This window comes from Peromyscus eremicus, chromosome 16_21 (genome assembly GCF_949786415.1).
Source record: "Peromyscus eremicus chromosome 16_21, PerEre_H2_v1, whole genome shotgun sequence".
NCBI lineage: Eukaryota > Metazoa > Chordata > Mammalia > Rodentia > Cricetidae > Peromyscus > Peromyscus eremicus.
This window is the reverse complement of record NC_081432.1, coordinates 26,406,460-26,422,600: the sequence shown is the minus strand read 5'-3', so window position 1 is coordinate 26,422,600 and position 16,141 is coordinate 26,406,460. Positions and strand designations below refer to the sequence as shown.

Sequence of the window (16,141 nt, the reverse complement as noted above, 5' to 3'; positions counted from 1 at the left end):
CCATCCTTTTGTTAGCTCTAGTCCTTGGGAATCTCTTCCCCTGACCGTGTTTAAAATCTGCCTCTCTAGTCCACTCCAGCTCCTGACGAGTTTCTTCTCATCAAATAGGGAACAGATGTTTGAATAAACTCCCTCCCCATGATCCACTGATTATGTAATAGGCTAATATCAGGGAAGCCAGGTTTCCCTAACTCACAGCATGACAAAGTCATTTCCAGAACATTTATAGGTAATACATAAACTATAAAGGAACTGGGGAAATTCAGATGCATTTTGTTAATGTTGGCATGTGAAAAGGCAAAAGTTGTTTTAGAAACTCAATGGGATATGAAAATACTGATTTTCTTGGGTCCCTTACAATTCAGACTATAACTTGGAGCAAAATATCATAGAAGTATGATGTAGTGAAAATGAATAATGAGTCATAGAAACTGCATGTACTGACATGATGGATTAATAAGGAAAGACACAATAAAACTGTATTTCGTTGTTGTGGGAATTAAATCAGATTTATTTGGGTCCTGTTCCAAAAACTAGTCATTGAGAAGTTGCTGGTTTTATCAAGTCCAGGGAAAGAAAACGAAAGAGAAGCCAGAGAAGGGTAAGGAAGAACTACTTATTCATAGAAACATCTTAAAACGGACCTTATTGGGGCAGGGATGGGAGGGGACACCAAGGAAATAGAAGAAAGTCTACCAATAATACACTTTTCATTTATTCCCCAAAAGAACTAAGTTTTAGTAAAATGCCATATATTTTAAAGAAAGTGTGACAGACACCAGGCATTGTGGACCAAAGCTAAGTCAGTCACTATCCTTGTAATTTAAATTTTAGTACAAGCCGGGCAGTGGTGGCGCACGCCTTTAATCCCAGCACTCGGGAGGCAGAGCCAGGCGGATCTCTGTGAGTTCGAGGCCAGCCTGGGCTACCAAGTGAGTTCCAGGAAAGGCGCAAAGCTACACAGAGAAACCCTGTCTCGAAAAACCAAAAAAAAAAGAAAAAAAAATTTAGTACAGTTGGGACATACGCATATAATAGAATGAACTCTGTAGTGTCAGAGAAAGTGCTGTGGAAGAAAAAACTCCCCAGCCAGCAAATAAAGCAAAGAGGGTGGAAGAATTGGCAAAGCAAAGTCTGTGAACATAAATGGTCTGGCTACAAAGCTGCAAAGAACTACCACTTAGGCCTAAGGAATCCCCCATGCAAGGCAAGGAGGACAGAGAGGAGGTAAAGCCAGAGAGGAGGCTGTGGGGCCATCTGTGCTACCACCAGAGATTCCCAAGTGCTTCCATGAGTCTTAAACTAAGGTCACTGCGTAGATGCTATGATAAGCAGGAAAGAAATCAGGATATGAATCTGCCTAGGTGTTTGGAAACAGTGGCCTCTCTTTATGGGGAGGTAGGGAAGGAACATATCCCAAGAGCTTTAGTAGGTGAATAAAACTACAGTCCAGTAATGTAGAATCATACATACCTTATCTATCTTTTTTTGTTTGTTTGTTTTTTTGTTTTTCGAGACAGGGTTTCTCTGTATAGCTTTGGAGCCTGTCCTGGAATTCACTTTGCAGACCAGGCTGACCTCGAACTCACAGAGATCCGCCTGCCTCTGGCTCCCAAGTGCTGGGATTAAAGGCGTGTGCCACCACTGCCCAGCTCACACCTTTTCTATCTTAATTAATCATGTATTATGACTATAACTTTTATAGTTTGCAATAAAAGTATCACATTTCATTTTCTTTTCTCACAATTTCATAGAAAAAGATTTTCTTCTTCCCATATATATCTTTACAATCCTAGCATATAATTTTATGGTCTCACCTTATAGTGTAGAACAGTCTACCTTTTCACTTAAAGGAAACACTTTATAGCCTCTCCTTGGCATATCCAAAATGTACATGTCACTATGTTTTATTTTATTTTTATGTGTAGTAGTGTGTTTTCTGCAAGCATATCTGTGCACCATGTGTCTGCCTGGTACCCACTGAGGTTAGAAGAGGACACTGGATACACTGGAAGTGGAGTTACAGGTGGTTGTGAGCCACGTGGGTGCTCAGAAAGGAACCTAGGTCCTCTGAAAGAGGCACCACTGATATTAACCACTGACATCTCTCAGGGATCAGCACTGTGACTTTTGCACTTTGGATTAGTAAGTAACTAAGAGTTACTTGCCTGCAACCATCAATACTTTGACAGTCAATGTAATAACACAAAGCTCTACTAAGTATCTAATGAGCAATGTGGTAGCATTGGGCAATACTTCACTGAAGAGTCGCAAACCATCTAACAAAAACCCAATACCAAGCAAATGAAGCACTCTTTGAATTATTGGTCAGAGTTGTCTAAGAGACTCCCAGACATTACAGGTTATTTTCTATTGTCCTTGGTTGCTCCCCAAAGGTGGAAGATAAGTCCCTATTGCTGAAGACATCATGCCCTTCTAACACAGGCCCAGGACACCCAAGCTAGATCTGATATGAAAGCCTCCTCCTTAAGAACTAACTTTCATAGTACCAGGAGGTACAATGCAAGTGTCCAAAAGGGAAAAGCAACCAACAGTCCTACCCAGTTGTGACTATGCCCAGCATGAAAAGATAACCTTAAGGGTATAGCAGTGGCATGCACACATACCTTGGCAGTAACCAACGGCTCTCTAATTGGATTTAAGACCCGCTCAACAAGAAGAAAATCATTCCTGGTACTGGAAATCTAGCCATCTACCCAGGACTAGTGAGGTCACGGATCTTGGTGGATCTTAGAGAACCTACAATCACCACTTTACTAAATCAACAGAAACCCTAACAACACTCTAAATATGTGTCCTTATACACACAGATAAGGGGAATCCTCACCCCTCATCAAGAAAACTTCTCTTTGCAACAGATGAAGACTAGGACAGAAAATCACAACCAATCAAAATGCAGAGTTGTGGAGCCCAGCCCCAAATGATAAATCTACCACAAAACTCCTACACTTAAAGCTCAGGGATCATTGTGGGAAAGGGGGCAGATAGATTGAGACAGAGAACAGGGAGTTTGCTTTGAGATTGTGTCTCCTACAAATTTACACACATCAAGTCTCACCAACATGACTGCTTAAGCATGAGCTGAACAAGGATGACACCGATAAACATGCCAACATGAAGGGGAATCTTAACATGAGGCCTCAACCTTACACAAAGAGCTACAAACTACAGACAACTGAGGAACGCTGAGAGTAGGAGAAATGGTACCCCCAGGGAAGAGCACACCAATTGGTTACCTAATACCAACCGGTCAGCCCTGAAAACATATACATACAAGTAACATTATACAGCTGAGTAGGGAATATATTTTTATGTGTATTTTATGTATATAAAATGTATATGCATATACATACACACATATAATAACAATGAAAGAAAAAAGAATCCAATATATGTGTATATATACACATACACACACATATAACAACAATTAAAGAAAAAAAGAATCCATGAATTTGAAAGAGAGCAAGGTGGGTGGGTATATGCGAGGCTTTGGAAGGAAAAAAAAACAGGAAAGTCGGGGGGGGGGGGGGGGGGGGTGGCGCACGCCTTTGATCCCAGCACTGGGAGGCAGAGCCAGGCGGATCTCTGGGAGTTCAAGGTCAGCAACAGGTATCAAAACAGAGAAGCCCTGTCTAGAAAAAAAAAAGAAGGGAGAAATGATGTGATTATAATCTCAAAAAAAAAAAAAAGAAAGAAAGAAAGAATAGCTTTGAAAGGATTCTTGCATAAGAGAAACACAAATTCACTTTTGTTTTAAAAGGTTTAGTCTGGAAGCAGTTCAAAACACAGCAAGCAGAAACAACCCTTGATCAGCCTTAAATATATATACATATGGGCAACACTAATTGGACTCCACAGGTTTTGTGTGTGTGTGTGTGTGTGTGTGTGTGTGTGTGTGTGTGTGTGTATATACAATAATTATAAAGATCATTAATTTGAAAAGAGGTTGTTGGGGGATGACACTATAGATTTGGAACAGGAACATGGCATGGTAAACATGATATATAGTACATTCATATATGACATTCTCAACCAATTATATTTTTAAAAAAGAGAAAAGAGAACATCATATAGGATCTATAGAAAATCCCAACTGAAATAATGATCAATAAAAAGAAAACCACATGCAAGAAACGGGGGAATCACAGCACTGGGCCATGGGGAACTCTGGTACTTAAATACTGAAGAATTCAGAAACAACTCCAAGAGTCAGACAGACAGCTAAAGAGAAGGGGCGTAGCCAAGTGTGAGAGTGCCACTCCTACTCATTTACCTACCCTGCTTTCCTGCAGCTGTGACAGTTACATGGCTCACAAACCTGACAACAGTTACTATTTGACCCTTTAACAGAAAGAACTGCCAAATCTTGATCTGAAAGAAAAAGAGGGTAAGGGAACTAGCCAAGTGTTGTGCTGGTTAATTTTTGTCAACATAAACTAGATAGTCACTAAGGAAGAGGGAACCTCCACTGAAGAACTGCCTCCATCAGACTGGCCTGTGGGCATGCACATCTGGGAGTCACTTTCTTAATTAATGATTGATAAAGGAAGGTCTAGCCCCACTGTGGGTGGTGCCACTCATGAGCAGGTGGTCCTGAGTTATGTAAGAAAGCCTGCTGAGCAAGACGTGGGAACTAAGACTGTAAGCGTACTTGATGTCTCCACTTCAGTTTCTGCCTCCAGGTTCTTGTCTTGACCTGCCTTTGCTTCCCTTGATGAAGGACTGGAAAGTTAAAATGAAATCACTCCTTCCCTCCTCAAGTTGCTTTAGGTCAATGTTCTATCACAGCGTCAGAGACACTAACTAGGACAAATGCAATACAATTTTAGGTCACAGAATAGTCCCTGATGGTTAGGAGTTGCTAAAGTTTGAATCTGCAATGTCCCCCAAAGGCCTAATTATTAGATGCTCGTCCCTTCAGTAGTGTGATAACCAAATGAGGGAACATGAGGTGGAGCTCACTGCAGTGCTAAGATCCCTTCAAGTGTGCCCTCAAAGAAGCCTGTGGGATACTGGTCTGTTTCTCTTTTGCTTCCTGGCTCTCATAAGATGGCTCTCTCTTTGGTTCACTATTCAATCCCTATCGATATGTGTGTCTCTGCGACATGCCCAATGTACTGAGTGAGGTAAATTGGTCATGGACTAAAACCTCCAAACTGTGAGTCAAAATAGACTTTTTCTTGTCACAGGTAATTCCATGTAACAGAAAGGTGATGGATTGCTTACTTTTCTCCTTGCTGTAATAAAATACCTAGCAAAGGCAGCTTAAGGGCAGGTTTATTTAGGCTCACAGTTTCAGTGTCAGTCTGACAGGAAAGTCCTGGTGCCAGGATGTCTAAGGCAGCTGGTCACACTGTTATGTGCAGTCATGAAGCAGAAAGAGATGAACGCTGGCACTTTGTTTGCTTTCTCTTTATATTGAGTACGGGCCCCTAGCCCATGGGATGGTGCCCTAAACATTCAGGATGTGTTCTTTGTTCAGTTAAATCTTTCTGCAAACACCCTCATAAACATGTGATGATTATAATCCCACCATGTGATAATACAAATTAGTTAACATAGGTGACCAAAAATAATTTAAGGTCAAAAAGTTTTAGTGAGTCTATTGGTGTGATTTTCCTCCATCTGGCATAACAGTGGATCCTAGAGTTCTTAAATGTGGAATTTTGCCAGGAAAGAATTATGAAGCAGGAGAAGGAGCCCAGATGTGCAAGGAAATGGTTATAAATGGCTATAATAATGAGTGGGATGGAAGGGAAATAGAAAGCAAGTAGAAATAATAGAGTAGATCAAAGAAGTGAGGAATTTGGGGTAGATGAGGAAGTAAACAAGCAAGGTAGGACACGCAGTCAAAACGAAGTACCTGAAACTGAGGTCATTAGTTCTGGGCAATGACAAAGTCAAGGCACCATCCGTTAGCAAGGGTGGCTACAGTGGCACAAAAACTGAAAGAATACTGGAGGAAAGGAGGTCAAATACTGTCCAGACAAAGTCTGAAAGGATAGTCTAAACAGACACTGTACCACCCAGAATTTTAACAGGCCTACTGTTAAAAAGTTCTAGGGAGCTAACTCACGAAGCACTGAGGGAGGCAGGGTTGCAGGGATGACTACAAACAAGAGAGCTTAGTATCCAGTACAACAGCTTGAGTGAGTGCAAACTATAAAGGGGGAAATACAGCAAAGAGGAGTACGGTGGGTAACCCCTCATGTTCATGTTCCGGAGCCTAATAAAGGCAGGAAGCTTTGAAACACAGCTCTCCTACATCTCCTCTGGGAAATTTTCCAACAACAACAACAAAAGTTCAGTCAGCAGAGGTGGTAGAAATGGGACTGGAGTTGACAAAGAGTAAGTAGAGGCCCAGGTACACAAGGACCCACACAATGCAGCAAAGGTAGAAAATGGGCAGGACCTGACCCAGAGTAGGACACCCAGGTAAGTAGGATCAGCAAAAATACAGTGGCAGAGGTTTCAGAAGAAAGGAGAAGGCTGTAGCTGCCTCAGGGAAGGGCATCCAGGTACGTGAGGGCCCACAATGCATATAAGAAGTAGGAAGCAGGCAGGATGTGCCCAGAGTAGGGTACCCCAGCATTCAGGGACTCAGAACATGCAGAGAAGGTGGTGGAAGTGGGGAGCAAGTTAGAGCTGACCTAGAGTAGGGCACCCAGACATGGAAAGCCACAGCATGGGGCAACAGAAGCAGAGCACAGCCAATGGTATGCTAACACTGGATAGTGACTGTTACTGCTGATGCAGGGGGAAACCAGGGACAGCGCCCAGGGCTCTGAGTGCCAATCCCACAGCAGAAGAAAAAAGTGGGTAATCTGAACTACAAAAGGGGAAATCAAGAAAAGAAGGAAGAAAGAAGGGAAGGAGGGGGAGAGGGAAGGAAGGAAGGAAGGAAGGAAGGAAGGAAGGAAGGAAGGAAGGAAGGAAATGTTCAAAAACTCAAGCATGAATGCACTCCAAGAAAATAAAAACAATGAGGAAATGAATTCAAGACATGAAAACAGACTCAATAAAGAGAAAACTGATGAGGAAAAGCCAAACTGAAATGATGCTGAAAAGAAAAATTAAAAAAAAAAAATGCAATAAGTCAAATGAAAAGTCCAGTGGCAAACTTAACCAGCAGTGTGGATAATGCGGATAAAGAGTATCAGAGCTTGAAGACAATGGAAAGGAATTGGATCATTCAGCAAAAGTCAACAGGGTTCAAAGGAACACAAGAGAGCTTTGGGCCACCATGAAAAGACCAAATCTATGAATTATGGAGATAGAAGAATTCCCAAATAAAGCATTTACAAGATAATTTCCCATTCTAGAGACAGTAGTACTCATCCAGATATATAAGAGGTCTAACAGAACACCAAATGGAAAAGACCAAAAAAGAAACTCTCCACGCATATTACAGTTAAAACTGTAAAAACAGAATAAAGAGTGTTTTTCTTAGTTAACTTCAGCTGTCGACTAGTGTCATCTGAGGGAGTCCCAAGTCTGTGACTGATGATTAAATATTGTCTTGAGAGGGACATTCATGGATCTTCCTAGGAAGGGGAAAGAGATACGATCTCCTGGGTAAACTGGGAGGGGTAGGATGAGAACATGAGGGAACTGGATGGTTGACTTGGAGGAGGGACAGAGAGAGAGAAAGGAAAGAGATATCTTGATAGAGGCTGCCATTATGCAGCTAGGGAGAAAACTGGTGCCAGGGAAATTCCCCAAGAATCCACAAGGATGACCCCAGCTAAGATTCCAAGCAATAGTGGAGAGGGTGCCTGAACTGGCCATCTCCTGGAATTAGATTGCTGACTACCCTGTCATTCATGATAGAACCTTCATCCAGTAACTGATGGAAGCAGATGCAGAGATTCACAGCCAAGCACTGAGCTAAGCTTCTCCAGCTCAGCTGAAGAGGGGGAAAAGGGATTATATGAACAAGGGGGGTCAAGATAATGAGGGGGGAACCCACAGAGACAGCTGACCCAAGCTAGTGGGAGCTCATGGACTCTGGACTGACAGCTGGGGAACCTGCATGGGACCGAACTAGGCCCTCTGAATGAGGGCATCAGTTGTGTGGCTTGGGCAGTTTGTGGGGCCCCTGGCAGTGGGACTAGGATTTATCCCTAGTGCATGAACTGGCTTTTTGGAGCCCATTCCCTATACAGGGATACCTTGCTCAACCTCGATGTAGGAGGGAGGGGCTTGGTCCTGCCTCAACTTGATATGCCAGACTCTGTTGACTCTCCATGGGAGGCCTTATCCTCTCTGAGGAGCGGATGGGGGGGGGGGTGGAGGAAGATGTGGGGAGATAATAGGAGAGGGGAGAGAACTGTGGTTGATATGTAAAATGAAAAAAAAAATTTTAGTTAAAAAAAATATTGTCTTGATTGATGATTAATGTGGGAAGCCCAGCCTACTGTGGGTAGTACCATCCCCTAGGTAGGTGATTCTAGGCTGTATAAGAAAACTAGCTGAGCATGAGCCAATGAGCAAATCTAAATGTGAGCCAGCAAACAGTGTTCCTACAGGTTCCCACTCTGACTTGCCCTAATGATGCACTGTGACTTGCAAGTGTAAGCCAACTAAATCCATTCCTCCCCCAAGTTTCTTTTGGTCAGCATGTTTAATTACAGTAACCAAGTAAACCAAGCATAACAGTGGACGATTTGACACAAAAATTTTAAATGGCTTAGATTTACATTCTGAGTTCTGAAAGACAAAAAACTGTCAATCCATACTTTTATACTCAGCAAAACTACCTATCCTAATTGAAGATTAAAAATTTACAGGATTGGGGGCTGGAGAGATGGCTCAGAGGTTAAGAGGCTGCTCTTCCAAAGGTCATGAGTTCAATTCCTAGCAACCACATCTTGGCTCACAACCATCTGTAATGAGATCTGGTGCTCTCTTCTGGCATGCAAGCATACATGCAGACAGAATACCATATACAAAATAAATAAATAAATTTTAAAAAATTTACAGGATTAAAACAAACTAATGGAATTTATGACCAATCAGTCAAATAAAAGGAGGATAATGGGAGGAATACTGCAGAGAACATACCCAAAAGGTCATGGGGAAAAATAAAATACCACACCAACAAATCAAAGAGATTTAGAAAAACAGTAAAAAAAATAAACAAAATGATAGGAACCAATACACACCTTTCAATAGTAACTATAAATATTAGTGGTCTCATTCCCCAACAAAAGACATAGACTAGCAAACTGTATTTTAGAAAACAAGATCCATCTTTTTGTTTTCTCTCGCTGGATTTTTTACACATCTCAGAATCTCCCATCAGGGATGGCACTGCCAACAGTGGGTTGGGTCTTCTCGCATCATCTAACAATCAAGACAATCCTCACAGACATGGCCACAGACCAATCTGATCTAGGCAATCTACCCATTGAGACTGCACAGATGACTCTGAACTACATCAAGTTGACAGCTTAAACTAAATAAGCCACCTATGAGGAATGTTTCTCATCTATATATTCAGTACTATCTTAGTAACAATCTCCCTCAATAAGACATCTATTTGAATTTTCAAAAATATTCAAGTAATTCTTGCTAATATACATGCAGTCAAACAAAAATATTACTGCATGTGTTCATTTATCTATGAAAAAACAAATATAGGGGACTCACAAAATATGTAAGTATCGATGAATAGATTCTACACTTATTTCACAATGCATCACCACTTTCTATATATAACTAACTAGAAGAAGGATTTCTCAGAGTCTCCGTAAATATGGCCAACACAAAGGGCAAAATAAACTGGGAATCCTAGTTCTTGTTTTTTGTTTTGTTTTGTTTTGTTTTGTTTGTTTTGTTTTTCAAGCCAGGGTTTCTCTGTGTAACGGTTCTGGCTGCCCTGGAACTCAATTTGTAGACCAAGCTGGCCTCAAACTCACTGAGATCTTCCTACCTCTTTCTCCCAAGCACTGGGATTAAAGACGTGCACCACCACGGCCCAGCTTTTGTTTCTTGAGAGAATGTCTCTCTACCTAATCCAAGCCAGTCTTGAAGTCACTAAGTAGCCTAGGCTGACCTTGAATTTATGATCCTCCTGCCTCATCCTCCACACCCCATACCCCCAATCCAACCCCATGTGTTTATAGGTATGTATCACCGTAAACTTAATCTGGGTTCTTTATTATCATTAGCATATATCATTTGTATAAAATAATGGTTTTCAATATGACATTTTCAAAATTGTACACAATACTCGTTGATGCTATTCACTAGCCCCCTTTTCAGCCTCCCTTGACCCTCTATTGCATCCTACTGGTCCCTCTGCCCTCCAAAATAGAAAAATATGGAAGAGTCTTCAAATCTGCATTTCAGTTTCAGTCTATGTTCTGCTGAAGCAAAAACCTGGCCTGATAATTGAGAGGAGAAAGTACAGAAGTCAGAGGAGATACCTTCAGTTCTCCTACCTCACCTCTGGTGAACCTTACGACACTGGAGGGGCTGGGGAGCCCACCATACTTACACTTCCCAGATTCATTCAACTAAATTAAAAACTAATGTAAAAACAGCTGGTAAAACTGTGACTGTTGCTCCCCAGCAGAACATGCAGCCTCACAGCAGAATTTTACCTACAAACGCTATTGCTATTAACTGCAAATAATAATTCCAATGTTTTCAGCTTTCTATAAAAGTATATGAGCCATAATATAAACCTCTTCCTACATGAAGAATAAACAAGATTTAGACTATGGTAAAGCTCCATTTGTGTGTGGATATCAAATAATTCACCCACAGTAGAATCATGGCAAATATAGTGATAGATGAGAATGCAGTTAGTGTGTCCAATGTATAATGCTTCCAGAAAAAAAGACCTTGTGTTAGTGAGCAGACATCTAACAAGACATCAAGGTTTCATCATGCTAAAGAATTAGATGGCACTGGTAAATCACTAGAGGGTGATGCTTTTCATGAGAGGGTGCTTTTACTGGATGGCCATTAAGGTTTCCATAGCTAAAGAATATGATGATTTTTCACATAATGTCATGGTTCAACTTCACATGGAAATTATAGCATTTATCTATTTTGTATTATTTTTATTTTAGGCTACTGAAGTAAGTTCTACAACTAAAATGAAGCATAGAAAGATAACAGCCACTAGTTTTAGGTAAGTAGAAGTTATTTGGAAAAGGTTTATTGGAGTAATATTGCTTGTGATTAAGAATACTGCGAAAATACCACCAATGGCAAAATATTTAATAGTTAATTAAAATGATTATTTTCATTAATATTAGATAAGGGCAAAATTGGAGTTTTCTTAAAGTAGCAACAAAAAATTATCTACTGGATGCAGCTGTTAGGAAAGTAGAAATAGAGAGGCCATTCTACCCCATGCAGCATCTGGAAGACTCCGTGAACAGTCCCTAAAACGACGGGAACAAAGGCAAGATTACAAGAGATTGGTATTATGAAAACAGTATGACCATCCGGAAAACTAGGACTTACTATCCAATATCAAGTAAGATAAGTTATGCAAAAGTTATCTGAAACGCACAAAATATAGGATCGGTCATGCGTTCTTTTAATTACAAGGAGAAGGAAAAGCAAAACAGAACCGCCAAACAAATACGGTAAAACCGCAAGTTTTGGAAAAGCTAGGGAAGCCGACTTCCCGGTTAGCAGCCACGTACGTGTACACAACTGCACAAAACCAGGCGGATTACAAGGCCTGCTCAAAAAAAAAGGAAAAGAAAAACCGTTACAAAGTGATAAACACCTGGATTTAATTTACACCCCTCGCTTCGGCCAGGACCAGGAAGCCTGGCCAACCTCGGTTCCCCCAACATCCAGTGGCTCCGCAGAGCTCCTCAGCCCTCGCCCTGGGGGCAGCAAGGAGCCCATTCTCCACGCCACGCGGGAGTCCCGACACCGCACGGTCACAATCCCGCTGGCCCCAGAGGCGACCGGGCGGGACGGGGCGGGGCGGGGCGGGGGACTCAAGAGAGTTCCGCCGGGACCGGGGGAACACGCCAGGGCGCGGGCTCACCAGCTGCCGCACCTCGTCCAAACAGGCCATAGCCCTGGTGAGATGTCGCGGAACGGTGGTCTCAGGCCGGACCCAAACGCACGTCCCGGGCGGCTTCGGAGAGAGACCCGCTGGGCGTAACAAGCGGGGCACGGGGCGTGCCGGGCGAGCGGCAGCCGTTAATGGGCGGGGCGGCCTCTGCCGAGAGCCTGGGGCGGGGCCAAGGCCGGTGGCTGCGGGAACGTGCCAGGGACGGGCCCGGCGTTTCCCGCGCTCCGGGCGAGCCTCTCCCGGCTGTGCTCCCGGGGACGTTTTAGACGAAAAGCCCGTGAGCAGGGAAGTGGGAGGGGACCAAGAAGCAGGGGACGTGAAGCAAACGTTAGGCACCGCAACGCCCCGCTCAGGCGGAAGCAGTGATTGCTGGCCCGCGCGGAGCCCGGAAGTGGGCGTGGCCCCGGGCCGCAGACTGGCGCAGAGATTGAGGCCCGAACGGAAGTGGGCGTGGTGGGGGGCGTGTCGACGGGGGGCACTGCCCCAGTGAGGCGGTGTCTCCGCTCGCGGGAGTCGGAGTCTATAAAACTGGCATCGCGTGCAGCCTGTCGCTCTCCAGGTTCCCCGGGCGCGCGGCTATGGTGTCGGGCTGAGCCGTCCCCGGGGCGGAGGAGCTGAGCTGGGGAATGGAAGGGCCGCTGGAGCCGAGCTCCGAGACGATCCTGCGCTTCCTCGCCGAGCGCGGGGGCCGGGCCCGGCACTCGGAATTGGTGCAACACTTCAGGGACGCCCTGGGCGGCCAGCGCGAGCAGCGCACCCGCGCCCGCGAACACTTCAAGGAACTGGTCAACGCGGTGGCCACCGTGCGCACCGACCCCGCGGATGGTACCAAGTATGTGCATCTCAAGAAGAGGTTCTGGACAGGGGGGTCCCCTCCGCTGGAGGCCTCGATCCCCCGGGACCTACCGCGGATCGAGGTGACTGAGGAGCCTCCAGTCCCGGACCTTCCAGCCGAGCCCTGCGAAGGCAGCCAGCTCCAGGAGGGGGCAGATCCACAGTTGTCTCTCGGGCTGGGTGGCGAAGCGAGCGACCCGGAGCCTCTGATCCCGGCTCAAAGTGGGGCCCAGGGTAAGAACTCGTCACAGGAGGGCCAGGCGGAGTCCTGGGCTTCAGTCCCCGGGCCCAGCGAGAACCTGAAACTCCCATCACACGGCGGTGAGGAGGTCGAAGGGGGCAGTTCCCCCGGTGGGCCGAATACGCCGAGGTCGGCTCGTCAGAACTTTCGGGACCTGGTGATGGGCAGCTCCCCTCAACTCAAGAGGAGCGCGTGCCCTGGGGACGGTAGCTCTGGGAGCATCTCCGGAGGGGGTCGCGGCCGAGGAGGGGGCGACTCGGATAGCGCATCACTGGCTTCGTCATCCGCAGAAGAGGAGAGCAGCGGTGGGGGCGCGGTTACTCTGGATCCCCTGGAGCACGCCTGGATGCTCTCGGCTTCGGAGGGCAAGTGGGACAGCCTAGAAGGGCTGCTCACTTGTGAGCCTGGCCTGCTATCGAAGCGAGACTTCATCACCGGCTTCACCTGTCTCCACTGGGCCGCCAAGCACGGCAGGCAGGAGGTCCTGGCTATGTTGGTCAACTTTGCCAGCAAACACCAGCTGCCAGTGAACATCAACGCCAGGTCGAGCGGAGGCTACACTGCCCTCCATTTGGCGGCCATGCATGGGCATGTAGAGGTGGTGAAATTACTAGTGGGGGCCTACGACGCAGATGTGGACATCAGGGACTACAGCGGGAGAAAGGCCTCTCAGTACCTGAGTGAGAGCATCGCAGAGGAGATCAAGAACCTGGTGGGAGCCATGGACGAAGATGATGGGGACAGTTCCACCGGCCGCGGGAGTGGGCGCTGGAGACTTTCGAAGGTGCTCCCGTCACACCTCATCACTTACAAACTCTCGCAGGGCGTGGAAGATGGAACTGAACATCACCATCATCACCACCACGTCGCCGAAGGATGGCCCGCAAGCAAAGCAAAAGATTCAGGTCGCAAAGCCCTGGGCAGCTCCAGTGGACGGATAAAACCACGACTCAACAAAATCCGATTCCGAACCCAGATCATTCACACCACACCCTCATTCAAGGATACCGAACAGCCCCTGGAGGAAGGGGAAGAGGAGGAAGAGGAAAGGTCTCTTAAAGGCTACTCATCTTCCTTCAAACTGAGACCGAAGTCCAATGTATTTGGGTAAAAAAAATAATCCGTGCTAGAAATGCTAAGGTTTAGTTGTCTTCAAGGTAGAATAATACTGGCTGTGGATAAGAAAGTGGAACCAGAAAAGACAGGATAAAATTACGAATTTTTAACTTGTGGGCTTGGGGTGGATCCGTAGTAATCCTTTCAGGATAGCCATTCTGGGGCAAGAGAATGTCTTAAATGATTCATAATCCGTTGATTTGTGCCTCTTCCCCCCACCCCACCCTTGTAACCTGGAACGTGTGAGAACTGGAATGGATTGATGACTAAGAGCTGCTTTGCTTTAACCATTACTAGATACCATGCACAGTAAGGACTGTCACACTTTCACGTCTGTTTTTCCAAGTCACTCTTAGGACATCAGAAAATGCAAACTCTATGCTAATGGAAACTGAGCCTGGTCATGTTTGTAAGTGAACCAAACTACGGGCTGCCCTGATTTCTTACTGTTCAGTTTGCACTTGCTCCTTAAGGTGCTAACGAAGGTCCAGGTCAGAGTTGAAATGTGAAACTACAAATGAGAATTATGTGAGTCGAGCTGGGAACCCTGTTGGTATCTTACTTATATTGTAAGCAGCAGTTCCCATTTTTCAAAAGCAATTTCAGTTTTAATCACTGAACTAAAGAAATAAGCAGCATTTGCTTTTGAGTTATTGTAATGTGGTTTGTGCCCATATAACACTATTCAGTATACGGTACATGATTAATCACAAATTTTTATTTAAATAGAACACTTAGCAGCCTATGGTACTTTTTTTAATGTGTGTCTTGATGAGCACTAACTTGTTTTGCTACTCTGAAATTCTCACCTTTCTGGGGTTTGTACTCTGGTGATTCTTCTTGATGAAACTTACGGTACTTAGACTGATTTACATATTACTTAACAAATCTTGTTTAGAAAATAGCAGAAATCAGTATAAGTATTAATAAGCCTATGCTTCTGTGAAGTAGTTATTAAATCAACTTAATATGGTTCTCATATAAGAGATATTTAATTTTATTAATACATTCACAGTCTATGCTTCATAGCAACATTTTACAAATGTTCAAAATCTTTCACTTTTCTTACATTTCTTCATATCTACTCAAAGAGCTGTCTGTGGTGTAGTGACTGAAAAGCTAAATAGTTTGCCCATTTAAAAATGGGCAGATGTATTATACCTTATAAAAGGAAAAAGAAACGGAACCATTTGTGTATTTCAATGCTGCTAGCCATTGCATTTCCTTATATATAAATGGAAAAATACTGTTCCTTAAAATTAAAGACTTTTATAACTGTGATCCTTAATTACATTCCATTCATTTGTGTTTGAGTAAATGGCTTTATAATCACTTTAAAATTTAACTCACAAACGTATTAAATCTTGTAACAGGATTAGAAACTTCTGTAGGAGACTGATTTGACCAAATCCTCTCTTCGTCTTTCTGGTCTGATTGCTGAAACCTAAGTTGTTAGAGCCTACAAGATAGAGGTGGGAGTGAACAGCCAAGCCTACAGAGTGAGGAGACTGCATGGTTGTACAGAGCTGCAACATTTTGTTGTTAACTTTCCCAAGTCATAGAAATTTCTAACAGATTTGTCACATCTCTCTCAAGATAGCAGGTAAAATTGTTTAAATATACTCATATGAAATACATTAGTTGTGGCTAAGGAGATGACTCAGTGGGTATGCGCACTTGTTCTGCAAGCCTGAGGGCCTGTGTTTGAATCCCCAGCACCCATATAAAAGGTAAAGCCTTTATGTGAGGATGCCTGTAACCCAGCACTGGGAGGTGAGACAGGCAGATTCCCAGAGCCCAGGGGCTGGCCAGTCTGCTTCAAACAGTGACTTCCAGTTCAGGGAGAGACTGTCTCAAGGCTATAAGGAAGGCAT

At 44.3% G+C, this 16,141-nt stretch overlaps 2 protein-coding genes across 7 annotated transcripts in view; one reads left to right on the top strand and one right to left on the bottom strand.

Moving 5' to 3' along the window:
- Positions 1-13,003, bottom strand: part of Septin10 (septin 10) — an 84,118-nt gene extending 71,115 nt beyond the window's left edge. For 3 of the 6 annotated variants that reach the window (XM_059281607.1, XM_059281609.1, XM_059281610.1), the window contains exon 1: positions 12,983-13,002. Coding sequence is in view for 2 of the 6 variants with exons in the window: in XM_059281611.1 (XP_059137594.1) it covers positions 12,047-12,076 (30 nt within the window). In the remaining 4 variants the exon portion in view is untranslated. Of the gene's footprint in view, positions 1-12,046; positions 12,448-12,982 lie in introns of those variants that run through there. The other 3 variants (XM_059281608.1, XM_059281611.1, XM_059281612.1) reach the window with 3 other exon arrangements.
- Sowahc (sosondowah ankyrin repeat domain family member C) lies at positions 11,988-15,555 on the top strand. The gene has a single exon (XM_059281613.1). The coding sequence runs from the start codon at positions 12,703-12,705 to the stop codon at positions 14,260-14,262; it is 1,560 nt and encodes a 519-aa protein (XP_059137596.1). The 5' UTR covers positions 11,988-12,702; the 3' UTR covers positions 14,263-15,555.
- Positions 15,556-16,141: the final 586 nt, after the last annotated feature.

Coding starts and splice junctions, on each gene's coding strand:
- Sowahc (XM_059281613.1), top strand. CDS start 12,703: ATGGAAGGGCCGCTGGAGCCGAGCTCCGAGACGATCCTGCGCTTCCTC.